Source organism: Periplaneta americana, chromosome 13 (assembly GCF_040183065.1).
Source record: "Periplaneta americana isolate PAMFEO1 chromosome 13, P.americana_PAMFEO1_priV1, whole genome shotgun sequence".
Classification (NCBI taxonomy): domain Eukaryota; kingdom Metazoa; phylum Arthropoda; class Insecta; order Blattodea; family Blattidae; genus Periplaneta; species Periplaneta americana.
In genome coordinates this window covers 155657167-155682807 of record NC_091129.1, presented here as the reverse complement: position 1 = coordinate 155682807, position 25641 = coordinate 155657167, and the positions used below count along the sequence as shown (strand labels likewise).

General features: G+C 33.5%; 1 protein-coding gene across 1 annotated transcript in view; it reads left to right on the top strand.

Annotated features, from left to right (window-relative positions):
* LOC138711659 (collagen alpha chain CG42342) overlaps positions 1–25641 on the top strand; it is a 135204-nt gene that overhangs the window by 30034 nt on the left and 79529 nt on the right. The window contains exons 7-8 of the mRNA XM_069842790.1: positions 5718–5789; positions 17683–17751. Of these exons, the coding sequence (XP_069698891.1) occupies positions 5718–5789; positions 17683–17751 (141 nt within the window). The remainder of the gene's footprint in view (positions 1–5717; positions 5790–17682; positions 17752–25641) is intronic.

The following is a 25641-nucleotide window of genomic DNA, read 5'->3' as shown; positions in this document are numbered from 1 at the left end:
GTGGGGTCAAATGAAGGCTCTCGTGTATCAGAAGCCTATAAATACCCCGGGAACAAACAACAGCGCTAATTGCCACTGCTGCAGGTGATGTCCGATATTAAGCACATGAAGTGTTCTTCAACGTCCAACGGACCGTGGTTCGACGATTTGAGTTTGTAATCAAGGCAATGCCGGATACTTTGAACACTTAGTATGAGATACTGTCCAGTAAATTTGAATAAAAACTGATTTTTCGCCTTCTTTCTTCTTTAGATATGTGCTTAGCACCCCACACTACTGCAATAGTTTAAAAAGTTCTCTGTATTGTTCCCTCTTTCATTCCCCAGTCACATACCACGACACTATGGGCTGCATATCCTTCAGGTTACGCAATGACGACATTGGTGATACGTACAACCAAATTGACCTTAAAATGATGCCTAGAGCCAACCTATTATCCATAAAAAGTACTTATTTCTGAAACACCCTGTAAATGATGTTTTTTTTTAATACTTTACACTTGAGCTACATTAGGCATTGCTGCCCGAAAGAGCAGAAGCTCGTGCTCGGACGCAGTTCAGATCAGTTATACAAAATATATCACAAAATTAAGAGAGTTCATTGAGCACAATAACATTAATAAATGGTAAAATAATACAGCATGTAATAATAGGGTCTATATACAAATAGAAAATACAAAAGTACATAAATATTAGAGTATCAATTTTTAACTCAATTAGCTTAAACAATTAAATAATTAATCTGATTTGTTTCTTAAATCTACAATATGTGTGTTAAGTGTACTTAGCTCAGGGTAAGCTCTAATTAAAGCATTATACATTTTGGGTCCAAAATTTCTGAAACGATATATTCATTCATTCATTTATTAATTCGTTCATTCATTTAGCACACACATTCAAGATTCAAAATTAATTAGTGACATATCAATAATATAAATACTGTATAGTTATAAAAATGTCAGCAAAATACCAGTACCTAAATATAAATAGATACAAAGATAAGTTAAGTAAATTTATAACCTATAATCTATAATAAAAAGAAAAAATTTTTAAAAGGATAGAAGGCGTTTCTCTCGTTATCTTCCTGTGGACTTTTTTCTTTTATCGTGATATCCACATGTCCGTAAATTGATATCCACTCATCTAAATCACGTCATAGCACCTTAATGAAATTATTATCGAATATACGGCTAGGAGACATAAAACATTAAACATATTAAGTAAAAGTAAATGCTTTCTCATTAGTATACTAATGTTGTGGCTGTTAGTGTACGTACGTCATTGTAGCTGTTGATGATTATTTTCTAAGTCACAAAAAAAAAACCAATAATAAAGAACTACCAGTGCCTCCTAGAACACAAATGTGACGTTATGCATTTGGTCTAGCAATATTTTAAAATGATCACAGCAATGTTAACTTCCATCAAACATGTAAACATACAGCATGTTCAATTTTATCGAGTAGATATCAGTATAAATTTCATTATTTAAACACTGAAATAGTTAACCTTCATTTGCTTCATCAACTTATTATGTAAAATACATTTTCTTAGTGAGCATCAGTCCACAAACTAGAGGAAATTTTCTGTTAGTGTTTCAAGCAGAGAGGCATAAAGAATAAAAATAACACAGAAACAATGAAAATTACTCTTATAATATGTAATACATAAATATATAAACAATAAATATAGAAGCAATTATCTCGCAAACGGCTTGTTTGCGGACCCATGTTTACTGGTAACTTTTTTACTTCTATTATCGTATACTGTCAACCGTTTCAGTTTTCGCTATTAATTTTGATAACCCTGTATATTAGACCTATTAATTTCGATACTTTCAGATGGTCATAATTATCTTCTTTGAGAAGTGTTATAAAATATTTATTAAACAACTTTGACACTCTAATTAATGGAATAAATGCGACTTCTATAATTTCTATTCACATTTTAACATTCCAAGAGTTTTGATACCATTCATTGTTGCGAATATTAGGCCGTGTCTCAAAGCTATATTCGTCTAAAAAGACGGATGTGACGACAGAAGTCATGATGCAAAGCTACATAGCGCATAGCAATCAATTTCGTAGTAGTTAGTAAACGAAAATCCTTGCTTGATTGGTGACTTGTATACTAAACAAACATGGATGCCTCATCAGCAATTGGAGCTATAAAATCTGATGATTCTTTGGAAATAAAATGTAGAACAATACATTAAGTTTCAACATTGAGATTGATACTCCGTTATCTTTACAACATTTTATAAATACTACAATATTTTAAGCCCTTATCTTTTCACGTAACTCGTAACGAAAATGTATTAGGACACTGCCTTCTTAATTCAGTGCTGTACCGTGACTTCACAGTTTTAAGTAAAATAGTCTATGAAGGCCGTGATTCAAGCATCGTATATATCCAAAGCCTCCTTGCGTATAGTTTACTAATCAGCTAGCTGCTACTCATTAGTGTATAGTATAGACTTGAGCTTTCAGACACGGCCTTACTCTCTGGTTTTGTGTTCGAGGAGGCATTGATGCTACGCACGTCTAAAGCCCATCAATACCACAATGTCTATATTAAACTTACATAATTAAACATTAAACTCAAACATATTGCACGCTGCATGGCTATAAGATAATCCAGTAAATGCGAGCGATACTGGGAAGTAAGAGGTCGTATGGATTAATGAAACTACGCCAAAATCCTGCCATTGGAAAAAAAAATGTAAACTTAGAAGTAAATAAAAGTTACTCACAACTGCTAATCAACAACCAGAATTCACAAATGGTAAATACGAGTACGGTATGTACAAAATAATTAAAAAAATAACACCTGTGCTACATATTCTGTAGTTCTTAATGCTGTAGTAGTAAAAATTTCTGTATCACTTTTAGAAGTCAAGTAACTGATTTCTTCAACTAAAGTTTCTATAATACTTTCGTTTTCAATTTCATGGGAGTATTGATACAGTAGTTTTAGATTAATTTTTAAATTGATTCAGGTCCACCGCTGTGGAGTAATGGTTAACATGTCTGGTGGTGAAACGTTCGGTCCCGGGTTCAAATTCTTGTTGGAACAAGTTACCTAATTGAGGGTTTTCCCTCAACCCATTAAGAGCAAATGCTGGGTAACTTTCGGCGCTGGACCCTGGACTCATTTCGCTGGCATTGTTACCTTTATTTCATTTAGACGCTAGATAGCTATCAGTTGATAAAACTTAGTAAAATAAACCAATTAAAAATTATTCGTAAGTGATTCTACGTGAGGAAGAGGAGTAGGACCGGAAATGAATCCTTCCTTTATTTGTAATTGAAATCCCTGCACATTATTGCCTCTCCAAAAAAAAAATGTGCTCATGCATATACAATATATGAATTTTGAAAACTGTGCCTAGGAGATATTAATTTTAATGTTGTCTTATAAACGCAGTTGATAGGCCAGGGTTCTATTTTTTGTTCGATCATTGAAATTAATTCGAAACTTCCGTCTGGATGTCATGCTACAAAAAAGAAGCATAAAGTTCCAGTCAAGTTTCTGTACAATTCTGTACAATTTTCTTTTCTTTTATATAGGATGTTCGATCGATAATTATGTACATTAAAGTGGTTAAAGTGCAAACAAACAAATTATTTCATATAAATTACAACCGGAACCGCTTTAACAAGATATGGCAACATTGCTTGACGGTCGTGGTGGGCCCTGCAATAGTCGTCAAGCAGTATTAAACCCACAGGAGACATGCTACACTTGGTGTTAGAGACTGTAGTCTGGAACAATGGGAAACCATATCCAGGCAGATGGATTGGACGCAATGGACCTATTCCATGCCCGGCGCGTTCGCCCGACTGACGTCCTGTGACTTTTGCTGTAGTGTTACATGAAGAGTACTGTATACTCCCAACGTCACACAATCAAGGAACACCTGTTGAATGCAATAGTGGATGCGAGAAATATGATCCGGAATACATCAAACATCTTCAAACGCACACGACCATCATGACGCAAGACGATTCGAGTTTAATGTACTGTGGACATTTCCAACACCTCCTATATAGTGTAATGTCCCACTATCCGTGTAAATTACATAGATATCGTGTGAAATAGCAAGTTATCTTTGTTCTGATTTTCTATTGTCATTAGCGTGTTAACGCTGCACTTTCGGCTATAGGCCTACGTTTATATTAATTTTTTTTTTTTGCTGTGTAGCATGCCGTGTACCAGTTTAATGTACGTAATTACCGATCATTCAGTAGAACCTGGTGTAATAACAAGGCCTCTAACAGACGAATTAAGAAATAAAGTATAAAGTTTAAGGACGAATCATAAATCATTAGAACGTATATATTCGAGAGACAGGCAATGGAAAAGTCCTCAAAATAAAAAAATGGAAGTTCACACAAACAGGTTATTTTGAAGATTATTTAGAAAGTCTTCAAAACAAAAAATGAGTATTATTGAAAAGAATAACATCTGACAATAGGTTACAATACAAATAGCTGAAAAAAATCGCAATATTCTTTTAAACTAAGCAAATATTCCTTAGCAGAGTAATTTTCTAATAAAATTTTCATGCTAACGTCTTCGTGCTCGCACAAAATTGTATTTCGTCATTAACATTTGACTGTGTTATATGAGAGTTAGGGGAGACTGTTGTACCTTTAGCATAGTGTACTTTTGAACATTTTTCGTTTTTTTTTTTTTTTTTTTAATTTCTGCTGCTACCTAGAGGACCCAAACTGAAGTAGATTGTAGAGAAAACTGTTAAGTATCTCTGGTCGTAGTTTCGGTTTGATTTATGCAAAGTGTGAGTTCCGTGGAAAAAAAGAAGTTTTTTTAGTACAAAAGTAAACATTTCGTTCATCGATATATGTTTTCTAACACAAAACCAGATTGTATTTGTTAATATCTTTCAAGTACAGTGTGTTCCCTATCATGTGGTGAGTAATAACATATTTTAATTTCCATAATCTATTCGAATCTCTAGTTTTGGGAGCCATAGCCTATTTATTTAAAAGTGCACCCTCTTGTACCTTTGAACACAAAACATTTTGTACCATGCAACATGTTGCAAAGTATACGATACTATCGGTTTTTGTTTTTGTTTTATTTTAAGATTATGTCACGAAGTAAGTCTGGAATTAAAGAGGTCCCCAATTGATTCGGATGCCTTGAAGAAAGCTGTTCAAGCAGTTATTGCTCCTCCAGGAAATAAAATCTCAATCAGAGAAGCCTGCTCTGGTTTATGATGGCAAATACATTTTAAATATGATTGTCAGTTTTTACAGCTATATTCCCACCTATATTCCATGTGTTCCAACTTACAAGAGGGTATGTTCCAAGGTACATGAACCTGTTGTACCTTTGAACACATTAAATATCCCTTCATTTTATTTTTTCCATCCTTAATAGATCTGTAAAACAGGAAGATGTATACAGGAAGTTGTAAAGGAATCTTCAATAATTATTTCAAGCATTTTTTTTTTTCATTTAAAAAATTTCATTTCCAAAATTAAAAAAAAAAATAAATAAAATATGAAAAGTGTTTAAAGGTACGAAAGTCTCCCCTATAATATGAAATCCAGAAAATGAAACTTACTACAAGACAAAGAATGCCAGAGAGTTTACTAAAATATTAACATAGCCTATTAAAATAATACTTAATATGCCTATATTGCTGATATATGTTACTTTCTCTCAATGACCAGCACCCCACTCTTTCTAGGGCAGACCAGGTGAAAAGGGACAGAAAGGTGAACTTGGAAGCCCTGGATTTGACGTTTTCTCTGCAGTCAAGGTGAGAATCTTAGTCATTTATCTAATTCATGTTGTATATAATGTATTTATCGTAATAAATCTCTGTTTGTATGTTAATGGAGCTAACTGTTGCAAATCTAATTCTCAAATTTGTTCTATAAAACAAAATATTGTACAGTTAAATGTAATTACTAATGTGTTGAGCTTTTAAACGCTCTAATATTTGAAAAAAAAAAGACAGTTGATACAAAAAGAGTATTTTTAAACTAAATGCATATAAACATTATTTTGATTGAGAATTCTGAATGTCTTAATTTAAAAGAGAATTGATGCAGGAAAGAATGATTTTATAATCTTAATAAAGGGTGCCGCAAAACATCCTCCCTAATTTAAAGTTTAAATAAAAAACAGGTGGATCAAAATAAGGAAACTTTATTAATATGAATGGTATCTTAACAGTGGGAATTTTTCATTTTTTGACTAACGTGTCTCTCAAGTGGTGTCCTTCACTATCAATGCATTGTTGAATGCGACTTCGGAAATTCTGCATCACTCTAAGTTAGCATTTCTTGGGGAATAAGACCAATTTCTTCCTGTATTGCATTTCTTAGGTCTGGCAAAGTCCTCGGCCGATGTTTGAACACCTCAGCCTTAAGAAACCCCCATAGAAAAAAATCGCAGGGTGCAAGGTCTGGTGATCGTGCTTCATCACTGAAAAGAACCACAGCATCTTCAGTATCTGCATTACACATTTTCACTTATCGGGATGCGTGAATCATCAAAATTTCCGATATTGGAGTGGACAGAACCCTCGTGAACTTCATGAAAAACCTCTACATAACGACCGTGTTACTGTATGGTGCGCGGTTGCAAGAGTCGGGATACTTGGTCCTTACTTTTTTGAAGAGGATGGTGCTACTGTGACAGTAAACCCTCAGCGGTACACTTTTATGATCAACAATTTTTTGGTACCAAGACTCTATGCGCTTCTGATTGACCAGGTATGGTTTCAGCACACAGCTCAGATTTATCTCCAAGTCCTGACACAGATGTTTCCCGGACGCTTAATTTCTTCACGTGGCGACGTCCCCTGGCCAGCACGATCACCAGACCTTGCACCCTGCAATGTTTTTCTCTTGGGACATCTTAAGGCTGAGGTGTTCAAACATCGACCAAGGACTTTGCCAGACCTAAGAAATGCAATACAGGAAGAAATTGGTCTTATTCCTCAAGAAATGCTAGTTAGAGTGATGTATAATTTCCAAAGTGGTATTAAACAATGCATTGATAGTGAAGAACACCACTTGAGAGACACGTTATTCAAAAAATGATAAATTCCCACTGTTAAGATAGCATTCATATTAATAATGTTTCCTTATTTTGATACATCTGTTTTTTATTTAAACTTTAAATTAGGGAGAATGTTTTGCCGCACTCTTTAGATATACAATCTACAATTTATTTGCTCGTCCTGTTTCATTTTGTAATGATTAACTGCCTTAATCAATAACAATGAGATTGAAATCCTACGAATATATTGCACATTTCTAAGATCTGTAAAACAAAAGCATTTTAGTCGTGTCTACATGCTGTTCCCCAGAATCTTCTTGTAAAACAAGGATGGAATGAAATTTTAGACATGTTTCCAAATACTGTAGGGTACTTAATATTGTTTATATTTAACACTTTTCAAGGCTGAACATTTCTTCCATTTAGTTAATTATTTATTTGGTCAAAGTCTCATACACTTTGTACTTATACGTGCAGAGTACTGCAGTTGTTTCTGACTCAGAAAAATGAAAAAGACCTCGTTTTATAAATCCAAACGAAGTTTAAAGCCATGGTCGTGGTCTAGACCTCGTTTTATAAATCCAAACGCGGTTTAAAGCCATGGCCGGAGTCTAGACCTCGTTTTATAAATCCAAACGCGGTTTAAAGCCATGGGCGGGGTCTAGACATCGTTTTATAAATCCAAACGCGGTTTAAAGCCATGGTCGTGGTCTAGACCTGGTTTTATAAATCCAAACGCGGTTTAAAGCCATGGCCGGAGTCTAGACCTCGTTTTATAAATCCAAACGCGGTTTAAAGCCATGGTCGTGGTCTAGACCTCGTTTTATAAATCCAAACGCGGTTTAAAGCCATGGTCGTGGTCTAGACCTCGTTTTATAAATCCAAACGCGGTTTAAAGCCATGGCCGGGGTCTAGACCCCGTTTTATAAATCCAAACGAAGTTTAAAGCCATGGCCGGGGTCTAGACCTCGTTTTATAAATCCAAACGAAGTTTAAAGCCATGGCCGGGGTCTAGACCTCGTTTTATAAATCCAAACGGAGTTTAAAGCCATGGCCGGGGTCTAGACCTCGTTTTATAAATCCAAACGGAGTTTAAAGCCATGGCCGGGGTCTAGACCTCGTTTTATAAATCCAAACGAAGTTTAAAGCCATGGCCGGGCTCTAGACCTCGTTTTATAAATCCAAACGAAGTTTAAAGCCATGGCCGGAGTCTAGACCTCGTTTTATAAATCCAAACGCGGTTTAAAGCCATGGTCGTGGTCTAGACCTCGTTTTAGAAATCCAAACGCGGTTTAAAGCCATGGTCGTGGTCTAGATCTCGTTTTATAAATCCAAATGCGGTTTAAAGCCATGGCCGTGGTCTAGACCTCGTTTTATAAATCTAAACGAAGTTTAAAGCCATGGCCGTGGTCTAGACCTCGTTTTATAAATCCAAACGGAGTTTAAAGCCATGGCCGGGATCTAGACCTCGTTTTATAAATCCAAACGGAGTTTAAAGCCATGGCCGGGATCTAGACCTTGTTTTATAAATCCAAACGAAGTTTAAAGCCATGGCCGGGATCTAGACCTCGTTTTATAAATCCAAACGCGGTTTAAAGCCATGGTCGTGGTCTAGACCTCGTTTTATAAATCCAAACGCGGTTTAAAGCCATGGTCGTGGTCTAGACCGCGTTTTATAAATCCAAACGCGGTTTAAAGCCATGGTCGTGGTCTAGACCTCGTTTTATAAATCGACCCTTAGTGTACGTCGCACATAATATAGTGTTCCTGTTTTATTTTATTATCGCTAAACTGTATTTTCTCTGGCCGCAGCTGCACTACCGGCTTAAGTCATCCAGTCCGCGAGATATGATAAATCATCCTTATCATTAAATAAAACAGATGGCTTTATTTCTAAAACGTTCTATGCCAGGCGTGTCCAAAGCAATAGATGGCGCCGAATCATTGTTGAATGCAGCCCGCAACACTTCAGTCTACGTTTGAGGAGTGAGGATGGAGAGGTAGCTGATACGAATCACATAATGTGGCAGTGGTGGATTACTTCATTTAGCTGTTATCAATGGCTGTTTATTTATCGAATTATCAATATGAATAATATATATTTACACAAAATTATTCCATGAAATATTTCCCTATAGTTACTTTTTTTAAATACTAGTAAAGTCAGAAACCTTACTTTTTAACTTTGCTGTAGAGTATGCCATTAGGAAAGCCCAGGATACCAGAGAGGGTTTGGAATTGAACGGGTTACATCAGCTGCTTGTCTATGCGGATGACGTGAATATGTCAGGAGAAAATCCACAAACGATTAGGGAAAACACGGAAATTTTACTGGAAGCAAGTAAAGAGATAGGTTTGGAAGTAAATCCCGAAAAGACAAAGTATATGATTATGTCTCGTGACGAGAATATTGTACGAAATGGAAATATAAAAATTGGAGATTTATCTTTTGAAGAGGTGGAGAAGTTAAAATATCTGGGATCATCATTAACAAATATATATGATACTCGGGAGGAAATTAAACACAGAATAAATATGGGAAATGTCTGTTATTATTCGGTTGAGAAACTTTTATCATCCAGTCTGCTGTCGAAAAATCTGAAAGTTAGAATTTATAAAACAGTTATATTACCGGTTGTTCTGTATGGTTGTGAAACTTGGACTCTCACTTTGAGAGAGGAACAGAGATTAAGGGTGTTTGAGAATAAGGTGCTTAGGAAAATATTTGGGGCTAAGAGAGATGAAGTTACAGGAGAATGGAGAAAGTTACACAACACAGAACTGCACGCATTGTATTCTTCACCTGGCATAATTAGGAACATTAAATCCAGACGTTTGAGATTGGCAGGGCATGTACAGTAGCACGTATGGGCGAATCCAGAAATGCATATAGAGTGTTAGTGGGAGGCAGGAGGGAAAAAGACCTTTGGGGAGGCCGAGACGTAGACGGGAAGATGATATTAAAATGAATTTGAGGGAGGTGGGATATGATGATAGAGAATGGATTAATCTTGCTCAGGATAGGGACCAATGGCGGGCTTATGTGAGGACGGCAATGAACCTCCGGCTTCCTTAAAAGCCAGTAAGTAAGTAAAGTCAGAAAGTATCCGAACTTTGGGTGGCAACGCCTTGCTCTGTAGGCAACTTCTCTGCCTTGTCTGTGTCGTACGTAACCTACTCTCCAGGCGTGTAGACTCAGTGTACCGACCGATCAAAGGGAAAGTAATGCTTGAAGTTAGTGTCCTTCAATATCCAGTGTCTCGTATATTTCGAATTTATTCCTGAAGTTCGAACTGTCAGTAAGTAGACGTTTGTTGTAATTCTTCGACGTTTTTACTTCCTTTTCGAGAAAACAATTATTTTATATGAAACATTTTATACCGTATTTTAGCATAATTATGTGTGATTATATCAGATATAATGCCAGATTTTGAAGTTGTTTTTGCTCGAGTCGATGAAGAAGATTATGGAATAGTAATGGTTAAACATAATTTTTACTTTTTATTACACACATATACAGGGACATCATTTTATTTTCACTTGCATTTTTATTGTACCTGCATTTCTGAATGTACTTCACTCTCACCCCTTCACTAATGTCCTTGCTCCCGTCAGACACACAAACTTACGGCCGCTGTTGCATTCGAAGTCTTCAAGCACTGAAGTAAACACTGCATTGTATAGTGTGTTTCATAAATATGATTGCGTTTTCTATAGAAGAAGGAACCTATATTAATAATATCGTACTAAAAAATTATATTCAAGAAACGATAAATTCAATTTCAGAGAATATGCTTCAAAATGTTTTTAATAATATGCGTACTGAATTGAAGCCTGCATTGTAATGAACGGCAACCATTTTCAGCAACTTGTTTAAAAATTCAGATTAGCTTTTTTTGAATTGAGGTGGCTAGAAGCAAAGGAATGCTAGTGACATTTGTAATAACATGAGTTAAGTGCATCCAGTGTAAGCTAAAGTACCTAAAATTTTAGTGGCAAAGGGATATCTTAATCGAATCACACATTAAAATTTAAATAAAAAATTTCACCGATTATACGAAAGCTTAAATATTTAAACCCTATTTTCTCAAAAGTAACTTAAGTGCACTTGCAGCCCTTTACTTATGACCCCCTCAATTTAATTGCACTCTCTATATTGTATGATAACATCAATAATTAATATGCTAAATAAAGTAGACATTACATAACGAACATAGCCGCCTGAAAAGTTGAGTTTTTGAAAAAAAAAATGTTACTACTCTACTGTATTTTGATAAATTCCGTAAAAGTGATGATCAAACTGAAAATCTTAATATCGTATTTCCCTGTAACATAAATGGATACACTACTTTTCTCTCCTCCTATACCTAGTAAAATGATTTGTTTACATATTGCACTAGCAACATCAAACTCCTGTAATGGAAGGGGGCAACAGTGTTTCCGAGTATAGCCAGGTTAATGTTAAAAATATTGGTAAAAATAAAGTGATGTCCCTGTATATATACACCCATGTCAATTCATCGTTTGAAGGAACGTTCTCTCGAGAAAGCCAATTTCTGTGGCCATAAATTTTTTCTTTAAAGTTTGTAATATACTGTAAAATTGTAAGTGTACTTTTTATCAAGAAGTTGTAAATTTTCAGTTTTGTATGTTTTATATTCTTATTCCATATAATGAAGACAGTAGCACTAATAATAATGTTTCCATTTTTTATTGTGTTTCAAAATATTACCATTACTTTTTTTTTTCTGAAATTTCATCATTGCCCATTTAGTTAGCGTAGCACGACAGCTGTCTTTGTTGAAACTATATCTTAGAAACGTTATGTGTCGTATATTAGTGTGGTCGACCTGGTTGGCGAGTTGGTATAGCGCTGGCCTTCTATGCCCAAGGTTGCGGGTTCGATCCCGGGCCAGGTCGATGGCATTTAAGTGTGCTTAAATGCGACAGGCTCATGTCAGTAGATTTACTGGCATGTAAAAGAACTCCTGAGGGACAAAATTCCGGCACATCCGGCGACGCTGATATAACCACAGCAGTTGCGAGCGTCGTTAAATAAAACATAACATTTTGTATTAGTGTGATTAACATAAAATCAAGGGAATATAAAATACAGTGCTAATGTTGAGGAAAGTATTATTCAGAATTGTTGACAAATATGAAATTTTGAGAATTATGTTAGTAAGTATAAATGGTCAGTGAAATAAATAAAAATAAATTAAAACTCTTGAGAGATTGTTTAATGTTGAGACTTGTAAAAACTTAAGAAGGGAATCACACTTGAAGGAAACTACAGACGTGGACAAATTATTAGCAAAATTTAAGATTTTTATTATATATTTTTACAAAATATGATTCTTCAATTTAGACTACAGTTGATATTTTTGTGTATTTCCAAATTATTAGCAAAATTGAAGATTTGTATTGTATATTTTTCAAAATTTAATTCCTCAATTTGGACTACATTTGATATTTGAGCATATTTACAAATTATTAGCAAAACTGAAGGTTTTTATTTTATATTTTTACAAAATTCGACTCTTCAATTTGTACTACATTTGACATTTTGGATATTTCGAAATTATTAGCAAAACTAAAGATTTTTATTTTATAGTTTTACAAAATTTGACTCTTCAATGCAGTTGACAATTTTGCTAATTTACAAATTATTAGCAAAATTGAAGACTTTTATTGTATATTTTTTTTACAAAACTTGACTCTTCAATTTAAACTACAGTTGACATTTTTGCATATTTCTGTCTACTGTAATGATGGAAATATCCAAAATTGTCAAATGTGGTCTAAATTGAAAAGTCAAATTTCATAAACAGAATTATCATAAAAATCGTCCATTTTGTTAATAATTTGTCCACGTCTGTTTGTTTGTATAGAAATTTATACCAGACGAAAAACATATGCCAAAAACCGAAACTTGAAGAGACCTAAATTTTATGTAAAATTTATGTTAAGCCATAATTATATGAACAATTTTAAAATTTACTAAAAATCAGTAGACCTACTATATAACCCTGATACTGGTATTAGGGGAGAGTCGGGTAGTATCGGACATCGGGTAATATCGGACAGTGCGTTTCTTTCATCTACCACCATATGGTAGTACCTGAATGACATGGTTACGTTTCTCTATGCGACATCACAGAAACATAACCATGTCAATCAGGTATTACCATCGTGTGGTAGATGAAAGAAGCTCACTGTCCGGTATTATCCGATGTCCGATACTACCGGACTCTCCCCTACTTGTGAGACAATAACATTCAGCACAAATTCTATAATGAAAATTATCTAGCTAAGGGGTTAGGTACAGCTTACAGCAGTAAAATTTTATAAATATTCAACATTTTTTTCCTCCAGTACTGTATCTTGTACAATAATGAAAATTAGTAGGTGCAAAACACTGTCCTTCTGCTATATGAAAAAAATATTTTTACGATTTAAAAAAATTATTTACATTTTTGTTTTCAAAATTCAGTTCACTGTGCAGTGATGATGCATTTCCCTCATAACTAAAAAACTATCCAACATTCTGTGATGAAATTTTTTGTGTGTATTTATGCATGTAATATTTACAATACGATGCAAGATCACTTATCTACCATTGATAGATTGTCCGATAAAAAATAAATTCATTTAAAAAAAATGGTCAAATAACAGCATTTTCTATTACACAAATAAAGAAAAAAATATTATTTATTAAGGAATGTAGTTGAAAGAGCATGATATTGTAAACATGAGCTTCAGCAATAAAATAAAAGAGAAGGAACATGAAAAAGTTAACAAGTTTTTGAGTTATGAAGAAAACGCTTCATCACTGCACAGTGAACTGTCAACATTTTGAATTTTGAAAAAAAAAATATATATATAAATAATTTTTTTTTAAATCGTAAAAATATTTTTTGTGCGAGATCGTGCGTATTTGCTTGGTTTCCGCACAAAACCAATCCGCGGAAAGTCTAAAATTCCACATTCAGTATTCACAACCTAACACACATAACAATTTCCCTCTTCTGACCGCTTAAGTGACATATTGATTTTACTGCTTTAGGCTTTTAACATATTATTTTTAGAGACGTTCAATATAATAATAATTATAAATTGGAAACTTACCACTGCAATTTCACCTAAACTGCACTGTTAATTATTGTTTTTAAATGTTTGCAAAAATTAAGTAAACTCTACAACTCCACTAAAGTTACTGCATTCGTGATGCAAGTAACATTAAGGAAGCCGTGAAAAAAATCAACAAGATTCCAGACTCATTACATAACCTTACCGTTTGTTTTAAGTTGGCATTTATAGACTGGGGGGAAAAAAGACAGACGTATATCACGGCGTGCTGGAGTATAGTAAACACAGAAAACATTTTAAAGCAACAATGTTAAAGATAGATATTTTTGTTTTGTAAATTTGCCGTCATTGAACAGAAACCAAGATGGAGATTTCATTGCAACTAATTAGAAATTCCTCTTCCAGCTATGTAATAAACGATCTTCGCACAAAATAATGTACGATACACGAGCGGTATGTTTTCTTTCAATTCTCGGAAATTAAAAAAGCTCAACTACGTTTCGCTTTTTCAAACTTTTCCTCGAACATGAAAACTTCAACATACCGCTCTTGTAACGCATATTACTGTTTCATATAGCAGAAGGACAGTGTTTTATACATATCAATTTTCATTATTGTACAAGATACAGTAATGGAGGGAAAAAAATGTTGCCGCTGTAAACTGTACCTAACACCTTAACACAATATGAAATATAATCTGTATCATTTTCAAAAATGTTTACATTTTATTTAGCCAACAGCAGGACCCCATCTACATTATTTACACAAATATTATTTACCGATATGTATACATTTCATCCTCTTCTATCCTCAGGTGTAAAGATTTTACAAAGAGCTCTTTATTTATCACGTGTTAATCTAATACTTCTTCTCTGTTTATATCCGTTCTCATTCCTTTTAAAACCATTCCCATCCATTCACCTAAAGTGTGTCTAATCTCTGTGGGTTGTGAGTTTTCGGACTTGTGCCGCGTTGTCTCACAAGCAAACGTTCTGATGGGGGCAGATAAAAAAGTTAAATTTTTTTCTTCCACCATGTTAATAATGTCAAAAGAAGTGCTTATACAAATTTTGGCCACTCGACCGCAATTACGAGGCCGTCCAGAAAGTGATTTTCCCTGAGGTCATTTATAGATAAAAGCACAATTTCATGGAAATATTTATTGAAACAGATACAGCAATTGTTGCGCCATTTGTCAACATATCCCCCCACTGGAATTGAGACATTTGTCATACCATGGGATCAATTTTTGTGTCGTAGAAGTCTGCCGCCTCTGACCGGAACCAGCGTTTGACTGCGTCTGCACCTCTCTCTGTCGATTCCATGATAGCTCAACAAGCTGTGTCCGTTCCAATAAATTTGTCCAATGAAATTGTGTTTTTTTCTGTTAACGGCCCCTGGCAAATTTATTTTTTTACGGCCCTCGTAACTGCAGTCGAGTGGCCAAAATTTGTATAAGCACTTCCTTTGACATTATTAACATGTTGGAAGAAAAAAAAATTACTTTTTTATCTGCCCCCATCAGAACGTTTGCTTGTCAGTTGCTAGAGCTAATGTTTCGACCATCTTGCTATGGTCGTCCACAGCTCTGAGGCAACGTTAGCTCACAAAAACTCACAACCCACGAACAGTAGATGCGGAAGCCAATGCCAACATGTCTGATCTCTTTCTATCCACTCTGGCCTGCCATACCATTTAGGGATTCTTTCCTCTCTCATTTACAAATATTATAGGCTTGAACTGTTTTAAAGAATAAAATAGACAGTCTGAAAATTGTTTTTTTTTATTATCATATGCACAGTGCAAGTTATGAAATGAAATAGTGATTTCTTACTGCCCTGATCTTCTATAGTGTCCGAATGCAATATAACAATTACATGATTTTGCAATTCATTTTTTAGTTTTCAGAGAAGTCTGTATTGTATATTAAAAGTGTTTATTTCAATCACTGACTTCACAATATATGTTTAAAGTGTTAAATCTTTACATTACATGTTTAAAAGATGTATAAACGTTTTCGTTGGTCAGGGCCAACATCATCAGATACGAAGTACATTTCGGTAATATCAATCCTAATCTCTACAAATACAATACATATTTAATGACATGCACACTGAAACTTATTAAAATCAACATGGTTATGATACATTTTGACATTCTTATATTGCAGCCCTTATTGTTAATATTTAAAATACAAGTGTAAGTTGCAAAGTACTGGGTGTTCAGTTCAAAGTGTGTCATGGCTCGCTGTATGCCGTCATATAGCTAGTCGATGAGCCTATAGAATTCAATCTTCCTACACTTCCGCAGAGGTGTATTACCTATGTGTCAGAGAAGTTGCCTAGCAAGTACGGCGTTCATTCTCAAGAGTACTTACTGATATGTACGGTAACGCCTGTAGAGACAGGAATGTGAACTGTTTGGAAACATGTACTGAGATGGGTTTTTTTCTTACTGTCGTGATATGGGGAGAGGGTTAAGACGATTTCTTACGTATTTGTTGACATTAACTTGGACAGTCAACATGGACACGGAGCATTTGATTTGTGTGTGGAATGTTGCGGTACGCAACCGATGATAACAAATACCCTGCGTACGACTTGGCCGCGCAAAACACAGTTCGAAAGAGGTTATGGTAGCACACAGACAGTACAGACCGCCATCTGTTGCTACGACGTTCAAGTTATACCGTACACGTTCTCAAGTTCAGATTGAATAGGCAACTTCTCTGACATAAAAGCTTAAACTCGCTTCAAATCGCCGACTCACAACAGTGACGTCATTACACACTTTGAAATGAACACCCAGTATATATGTTTGCAAGTCTTCACACATGGAATAATGAAGTAACTTAATGTAAAAGAATAAAAAATAAAAATAATAAAATATAAACTAAGGTAGAAATGTTGTGAATGTGAAGAGTTTCAAATTACAGTATTTGAATACATTTATTGTGTTCATATTTCTCTTTCCCATTAATGCAAATACAATAAATGTATTCAAATGCTGTAATTTGCAACTCTTCACATTCACAACATTTCTACCTTAGTTTATATTGTATTATTTTTATTTTTTATTCTTTTACATTAAGTTACTTCATTGTTCCATGTGTGAAGACTTGCAAACATATATACTTTGCATCTTACACGTGTATTTTAAATATTTACAATAAGGGCTGCAATATAAGAATGTCAAAATGTATCATAACCATGTTGATTTTAATAAGTTTCAATGTGCATGTCATTAAATATGTATTGTATTTGTAGAGATTATTGATATTACCGAAATGTGCTTCGTATCTGATGATGTTGGCCCTGACCAACGAAAACGTTTATACATCTTTTAAACATGTAATGTAAAGTTTTAACACCTTAAACATAAGTTGTGAAGTCAGTGACTGAAATAAATACTTTTAATATAACTACATGATTGTCAAAATCATCAATTAAATTAAATTAAACACTTAAACTGCTATACGATACTTATAATAGAGCTCCATAACAACCCACGTGGGTACAGGCAGACATATTAACCGCAGATGGGTCTATTTACAGGGATTAAAACGCTCAGTGACCACACTAAGAGGTGGTACCTTAGGCTATGCCGAAATAGTTGCTGTCAAGGTGAGACAAGGTTGCTTTCAAAGGAATGTTGCTTCGCTGTAGTTCACTAACAATATTTGTTTCAGATGCCTAATTCATTCCCTTTATTAACAATTTATTTATTTAATTTTGCGTGTTAATGTTCCGTCTTTATGTGTTGACTTGAACTTGCGTGCAACTAACCTTGTTACGTTTCTAGCTATGTAGTTACTTCAATAATTCAGTAATCATGTCACTCTTTGTTTGTATCTAACTTTTTTAATTTTATGGCTCTTTTAGATGTAGATTTAGCAGCTACATACTTAGACTTGTTAGAAAAGTTACTTCCCCATACACACATACAAATTTATAATCAGTACAATCAAAGTTTTCAAAACTCATTTGCATAATTATATTATGTTTATTAGATCAACTGGAATTCATGTTGAATCTTTCGTACATTACTTTTAACACTTGAATATAAATAATTGATTAAATGGCGATCTTACTCGTGTTAATTATGTAAGCATGTGCGGATTACAGCTGTTTCGGTGTTTCTTCAAACCATCCTCAGAGTCTACTAGATCTCGGCGTCATCTCGAACTTCGCTGCCTGTTGTGTGGGTGCGTTCGATTGTTGAAAAGTGTTGAAATGTGGTGTCAAATAGTGTGTGTGTTCTGAAATTGATCTGTGTGTTGAGAATTTGATCAGGGTGTGTTTTGGTGTGTCTGTATATTTCATATTGTTCTAGTGTGTTGAGTTTTTAGTTCTTGGGTTGTATGTGTAGGATTTCCATGTCTTTATTTATGTTATTGTATGTGTGGTTAGCATTAGTTATGTGTTCGGCAGGCAGATCATTCCAAACTCAATACAAAGAACACATTAAAGCAATAACCAGAGGACACAATACATCTACATATGCCGAACACATAACTAATGCTAACCACACATACAATAACATAAATACAGACATGGAAATACTACACATACAACCCAAAAACCAAAAACTCAACACACTAGAACAATATAAAATATACAGACACACCAAAACACACCCTGATCAAATTCTCAACACACAGATCAATTTCAGAACACACACACTATTTGATACGACATTTCAACACTTTTCAACAATCGAACGCACCCACACAACAGGCAGCGAAGTTCGAGATGACGCCGAGATCTAGTAGGCTCTGAGGATGGTGTGAAGAAGCACCGAAACAGCTGTAAGCCGCACATGCTTACACAATTAACAAGAGTAAGATTGCCATTTAATCAATTATTATCATAATTAGACCCAAGTTTCTAATATTGAGCTCGAAATTAATCAATGCTCTTAAATTTATGATACCTTATAATAAAACATTAGCTATATTTCAATCAAACTATTACAACGTTTTACATTATAGAGGAATTAATCAACAGTAACACCTTATCACAACCTTCACTAAGATTAGCATATATCATACTGTTAGGCTAGTAAAACATACACTGAAATCTCATATAAATAGACCTACTTACTTTTTTCGCGCTTCAAGCAACGAACTATTTGTACCAGTACTCTAATCAACACATTTTTACTACTAGTAGGGATAACAGTTAAAAGAAATCAAATTGAGAGCAAAGGGTTACGATCTCATGCAAAAATTATACCAAAACATGCAGTAATACTTTTGACAATGTCTACCACAAGCTTTATGATAGCCATACATAAATTTTACCACTGAATCTTGAAAGAATTCTGAATTGAATGGCTTATAGTTCACTTAATTTACATTATTAATTTGTTCTTTAGAATTTGTTTTCATTGTTGCAACAAATTGAAAATATATTTAAACATAAGATAACATAAGCAGATTTTCTTGGTAAACTAATGATGCCATTGGCCCCAAATTTTTACCAGATCTTACATATTGCCTTGTGATAGTGAAACTCATTTTTTTATTTTTATAACTTGAAAATTAAGTTAGTTTCATAATTTTATGCATGCTGTGAAAATTATTTTTTCCAAACTTTAACGTTTTTAAAATATCACAAAACCGACAAATCTTTCTCAAATTAAGTAAAAAATGAGTTTCTTATAGCTGTATATATAAGATCTTATATAAATTTAGGAGCAATGAGATCATTACTTTACCACGAATTTGTACCTATGTGATCTTATGTTTCAGTGTATTTTCGATTTGTTGCAACAATTACACAAATTATTTAGGACAGATGAATAATCTAAATTAAGTGAACTGTATGTCATTCAATTCAGCTTTCTTTCGAGATTCTGTTATAAAACTTGTGTATGGCTATCGCAAATATTGTGGTAGATATTGTCAAAAGTGTCAGTAAATATTTTGCCATAATTTTTGTATGTGTTTAAAGCCTGCTGCTCTTAATTTAAGACACAAGAATGGTTACATAAGTTTCAAGCCGTACATGTAGGGCTCTGACTTCTACATTCACGATTGGCCTACGTCTGTGTTCATTACACAACAGAGTGGGCCATGAAAATTATAGCTCTCCTTGGCAACGGTTTGTTGTTATTGGATTTGTATCTTTCTTACGATAAATAAAACTGTTTCTGAGTTTGATTTACTTATTATATTGTATACACACTACAAATTTACGTACCGGTAGTTTCATGTGATTTTTTTTATCTCGTCTAATGCCCTCTATTGACCAAATACGGAACACATCAGAATGGCATTTTAAATAGTCTTTAAAATATGTATACACATGACATATATTATCATCACACTTAGGATCAAATCACGAAATTCAATCACATCTTTATCATAGGCGCCGACTTTTAATTTTTTCAATGGGTGCTCACACTGTGGCACTGATATAAATCAGCGAGGTCAGAGTTACAAATTAGACATGGAAGATGAAACAATCAACAGTATTCATGCAATCTAAGATTAGTATTTAATAAGGCAGTAATTAAGTTGATATCAACTTCAATCAGAAATAGTAATGAATGCTACCGTACACTACAGTAAAAAATACCTCAACAAAGAGCTTATCACAAGAGGTGTAAATTGGATATTGTAAATTGTAAATTGTAATTGGATGGAACTTCTGTTGATAGGTCTCTAGAGTACCACCAATCAAAGTCATCTCAATTTAATATCTGAATCGCTCCATGCAATAGTTCAAATGCAAAACATATATAATAATGAATACTTGAATACAATAGCTACTGATAGGATAATATCAATTATATAAAGATACATTCTACGAATCTTTGTTAAAAAGAAGTGATAAATAAAATATTATTACATACTGTATGAATAAATCATTTTCATTTAACACATCCTGCATTATGTTAATATCACCATCTTCTTGTGACATATAACACTATATTTGATACTTGTTAAGGCTAGTGTCATATTTGTACATGTATTTCTTACATTAACTTATATTTCAGTTTATAGCCACCACCTTTTTCTTGCAAATTTAATAACAATCATATAACTCACCCACAGTTAACAATACTTCTAGGGTCTTCAAGAGCACGGGCATAACATATCGGTTCAACAAATCATTACATTAAAAGTAAGTGTTTATTAGGAATGAAGCCATAACTGAATTTAAAAAATCTTTGCTCTTTCACTATGCTGATTTATCTTAATGAAAATTAAGAATGTCATAATCAGTGTTTTCTATAAAAATGGCTTACCTTCTTCAAAAAAAATGCTTAAAACTGAATTTTTGAAAAGGAAACAAAATAACCATACTATTCAAAGAATAAGTACTATTATTATTAGCTATAGATTGTTTCCACTTACTGTATTTCTTTTTGTACAAAATTCACAAAATACAGGAATAAATACAATAAAATTGTTTTCTGATATAAATTATGTAACAATGTCTAAAACGTAACAAAATCTTGAAAAGTATGGTTATTTGATGTTTCTTTATATTACTAGCATGCACATTAATAGAAGTTAAAACAGCTGAACAATTTGAAGGCGCTACATATACATTACCAAATTTCTTGTACATACTTTCAATTAATTTAAAATTATTAAACTTCTATTGGGGTCATACGAACACTTTATAAGTTAGAATTGTAAGTGTCATTGATACACAACATAAAAAAATTAATGTAGCAAGTCATTTCAAAATAGTTATATATCAAAATTGTAAAATACGATACCCACAACAAAACAATACATTCATTTACCACACTTTAGATAATTATTTCTAACAGGGGAAACATTTATACAAATTTTACTGTCAATATCAAAACTGAACATTATTCAGTGAATCTGAGTAAATTAAATTATAATCTCAAAAGAGATATTACAGCTACAATGCATACAATGACTGAAATTATTTTATTACGTTAAAGTACCGTAGTCAAAGATATGGTAGATTTCAGGATAGAAGACACTAAGTGTTCAGTAAAGCTCAATTAAAGGTTTCAGTTTCTTCATGGGGCTGTAATATTTGTTCAGCAGTATCTATAAACACTAGCCTATTAATATAATTCTTATAAAACTTATTCAATATGAATAACTACACTCTTAATATTTACAAGTAAGTTTATGTCTACAGTAATACCTCTTACACTCAGTTTGAAGCTGCATTGTGCATGACTACATTTCTTCTTAGCTACATTGTCTAGTTTCTTGTGTTTATTTTGCATGAATTAAATGGATGGATTGCATGTTTTGGATTGATAAATATTTGTGTAATATATATGCTTTATTAAGTTATTCATCTTCGCAAGCAATGGCATTTATGTTTAATATTATATGTCGGTAAATACAAGAAGTTTCTTTAAACTAAGAAAAATCCTAAAGAAATATTTAAGAGCGAGAGCAGCCATTAAACAAAAATTATTGTAATAGGCTTAGTTAAACAACTAAAAACTTCATAAACTTCCATGTTTTCCGGTTTCAAGAAACTCCTTGTAGCCTAGTAGATACTAGACCATGAGAGATATTGTAAATGATAATTAATTTATTTACAGATTTTGTTGTCACCTTGTTTACTTAAAAATTTGTTCTTACTGGAATTTTCATTATGCTTATGACTTTTTCCAATACCGGTATGTCAAAATCTTCATATAATAATAGCAATATCTTCATGTGGCATATCAGTATACAAATGTTTAAATAATAAAGATTGCTATATCCGAAGATAATGTCGCACTATAGTTATCTGTATATTTCTCATTTAGCACATTGATATTACTGAAATTGCACAAATGACATATATTGTAAAAAGAAATTCATTCCATATTCAAGAATATAAGCATAATTTTAATTTAAGTTTCTTAAGAAAATCTGAAGAGACAGTATTATTTCAATATATTAACCCTTAAATTCGCAAAGTATCCTATAGGATACAACAGATTAATAGGCTATGCTATAATTTTAATAGAATAGAAAAAAAAATTGGTAGGAAAATTAAAATTTCACAATACCATTTTATTGTATGACATATAAAATATGAACATTGCGATAGTTGTTTTCTTTACAGTCCGACACAGTTTAATAAACTAGTGTGAGAAATGAAGTTTTGCCAATTTTAAGATTGACTAATTTTTTCGAAAAATATTATGGCTACATATACCTATTAAAAATAAATACGAAATTAAGAGGGAAAACTCAGACCATCAATTTGTCTCTTTCCTCATTAATTATGTAAATGTTATTGTTCTAATCATAGTGTAGAAACTGAGAATAATTTATGCTTCATGGAACAAGTCGGTACAGTTACGGAATTAAAATTTGGAGCAAGTCTTGATGGGAGTCCACCTGTATGTAGACAAAAATTTCACACGACTCACAGTGGTCTAGAATGCAAATTTAGCGGGACATATTAATAACTTTTCAGCTACCTAACAGATTTTTATGAAATTTTACACAGTAGTTACAGGTAGCATATATGTTTTGTATGCCAGCTCTCGTTACGTTGGTATAAGGGGAACTACCCCTTATAGGGGGCGCAATTAGACAAAATTAGAAACCTTTCTCCTATCTGACAGATTTTTATGAAATTTTACAAAGCAGCTACAAGTAGCATATATGTTTTGTATACAAGCTCTGATTACGTTCGTATAAGGGGAACTACCCCTTATAGGGGGGCGCATTTAGACAAAATTAGAAACCTTTCTCCTATCTCACAGATTTTTATGAAATTTTACAAAGCAGCTACAAGTAGCATATATGTTTTGTATACAAGCTCTGATTACGTTCGTATAAGGGGAACTACCCCTTATAGGGGGCGCAATTAGACAAAATTAGAAACCTTTCTCCTATCTCACAGATTTTTATGAAATTTTACAAAGCAGCTACAAGTAGCATATATGTTTTGTATACAAGCTCTGATTACGTTCGTATAAGGGGAACTACCCCTTATAGGGGGGCGCATTTAGACAAAATTAGAAACCTTTCTCCTATCTCACAGATTTTTATGAAATTTTACAAAGCAGCTACAAGTAGCATATATGTTTTGTATACAAGCTCTGATTACGTTCGTATAAGGGGAACTACCCCTTATAGGGGGGCGCATTTAGACAAAATTAGAAACCTTTCTCCTATCTGACAGATTTTTATGAAATTTTACAAAGCAGCTACAAGTAGCATATATGTTTTGTATACAAGCTCTGATTACGTTCGTATAAGGGGAACTACCCCTTATAGGGGGGCGCATTTAGACAAAATTAGAAACCTTTCTCCTATCTGACAGATTTTTATGAAATTTTACAAAGCAGCTACAAGTAGCATATATGTTTTGTATACAAGCGCTGATTACGTTCGTATAAGGGGAACTACCCCTTATAGGGGGCGCAATTAGACAAAATTTGTAACTTTTCTCCTATTTAACAGATTTTTATGAAATTTTACAAAGCAGTTACAGGTAGCATATATGTTTTGTATACAAGCTCTCGTTACGTTGGTATAAGGTGAACCACCCCTTATAGTGGGAGCGCAATTAGACAAAATTAGTAACTTTTCTCCTATTTAACAGATTTTTATGAAATTTTACAAAGCAGTTACAAGTAGCATATATGTTTTATATACAAGCTCTCGTTACGTTGGTATAAGGGGAACTACCCCTTATAGGGGGGGGCGCAATTAAACAAAATTAGTAACTTTTCTCCTATTTCATAGATTTGTATTAAATTTTACAAAACAGTTACAAGGAACATATATGTTTTGTGTACAAGTTCTGATTACGTTGGTATAAGGAGAACTACCCCTTTTAGGGGGCACAATTAGACAAAATTAGTAACTTTTCTCCTATTTAACAGATTTTTATGAAATTTTACAAAGCAGCTACAAGTAGCATATATGTTTTGTATACAAGCGCTGATTACGTTCGTATAAGGGGAACTACCCCTTATAGGGGGCGCAATTAGACAAAATTTGTAACTTTTCTCCTATTTAACAGATTTTTATGAAATTTTACAAAGCAGTTACAGGTAGCATATATGTTTTGTATACAAGCTCTCGTTACGTTGGTATAAGGTGAACCACCCCTTATAGTGGGAGCGCAATTAGACAAAATTAGTAACTTTTCTCCTATTTAACAGATTTTTATGAAATTTTACAAAGCAGTTACAAGTAGCATATATGTTTTATATACAAGCTCTCGTTACGTTGGTATAAGGGGAACTACCCCTTATAGGGGGGGGCGCAATTAAACAAAATTAGTAACTTTTCTCCTATTTCATAGATTTGTATTAAATTTTACAAAACAGTTACAAGGAACATATATGTTTTGTGTACAAGTTCTGATTACGTTGGTATAAGGAGAACTACCCCTTTTAGGGGGCACAATTAGACAAAATTAGTAACTTTTCTCCTATTTAACAGATTTTTATGAAATTTTACAAAGTAGTTACAGGTAGCATATATGTTTTGTATACAAGCTCTCGTTACGTTGGTATAAGGGGAACTACCCCTTATAGGGGGGGGGGCG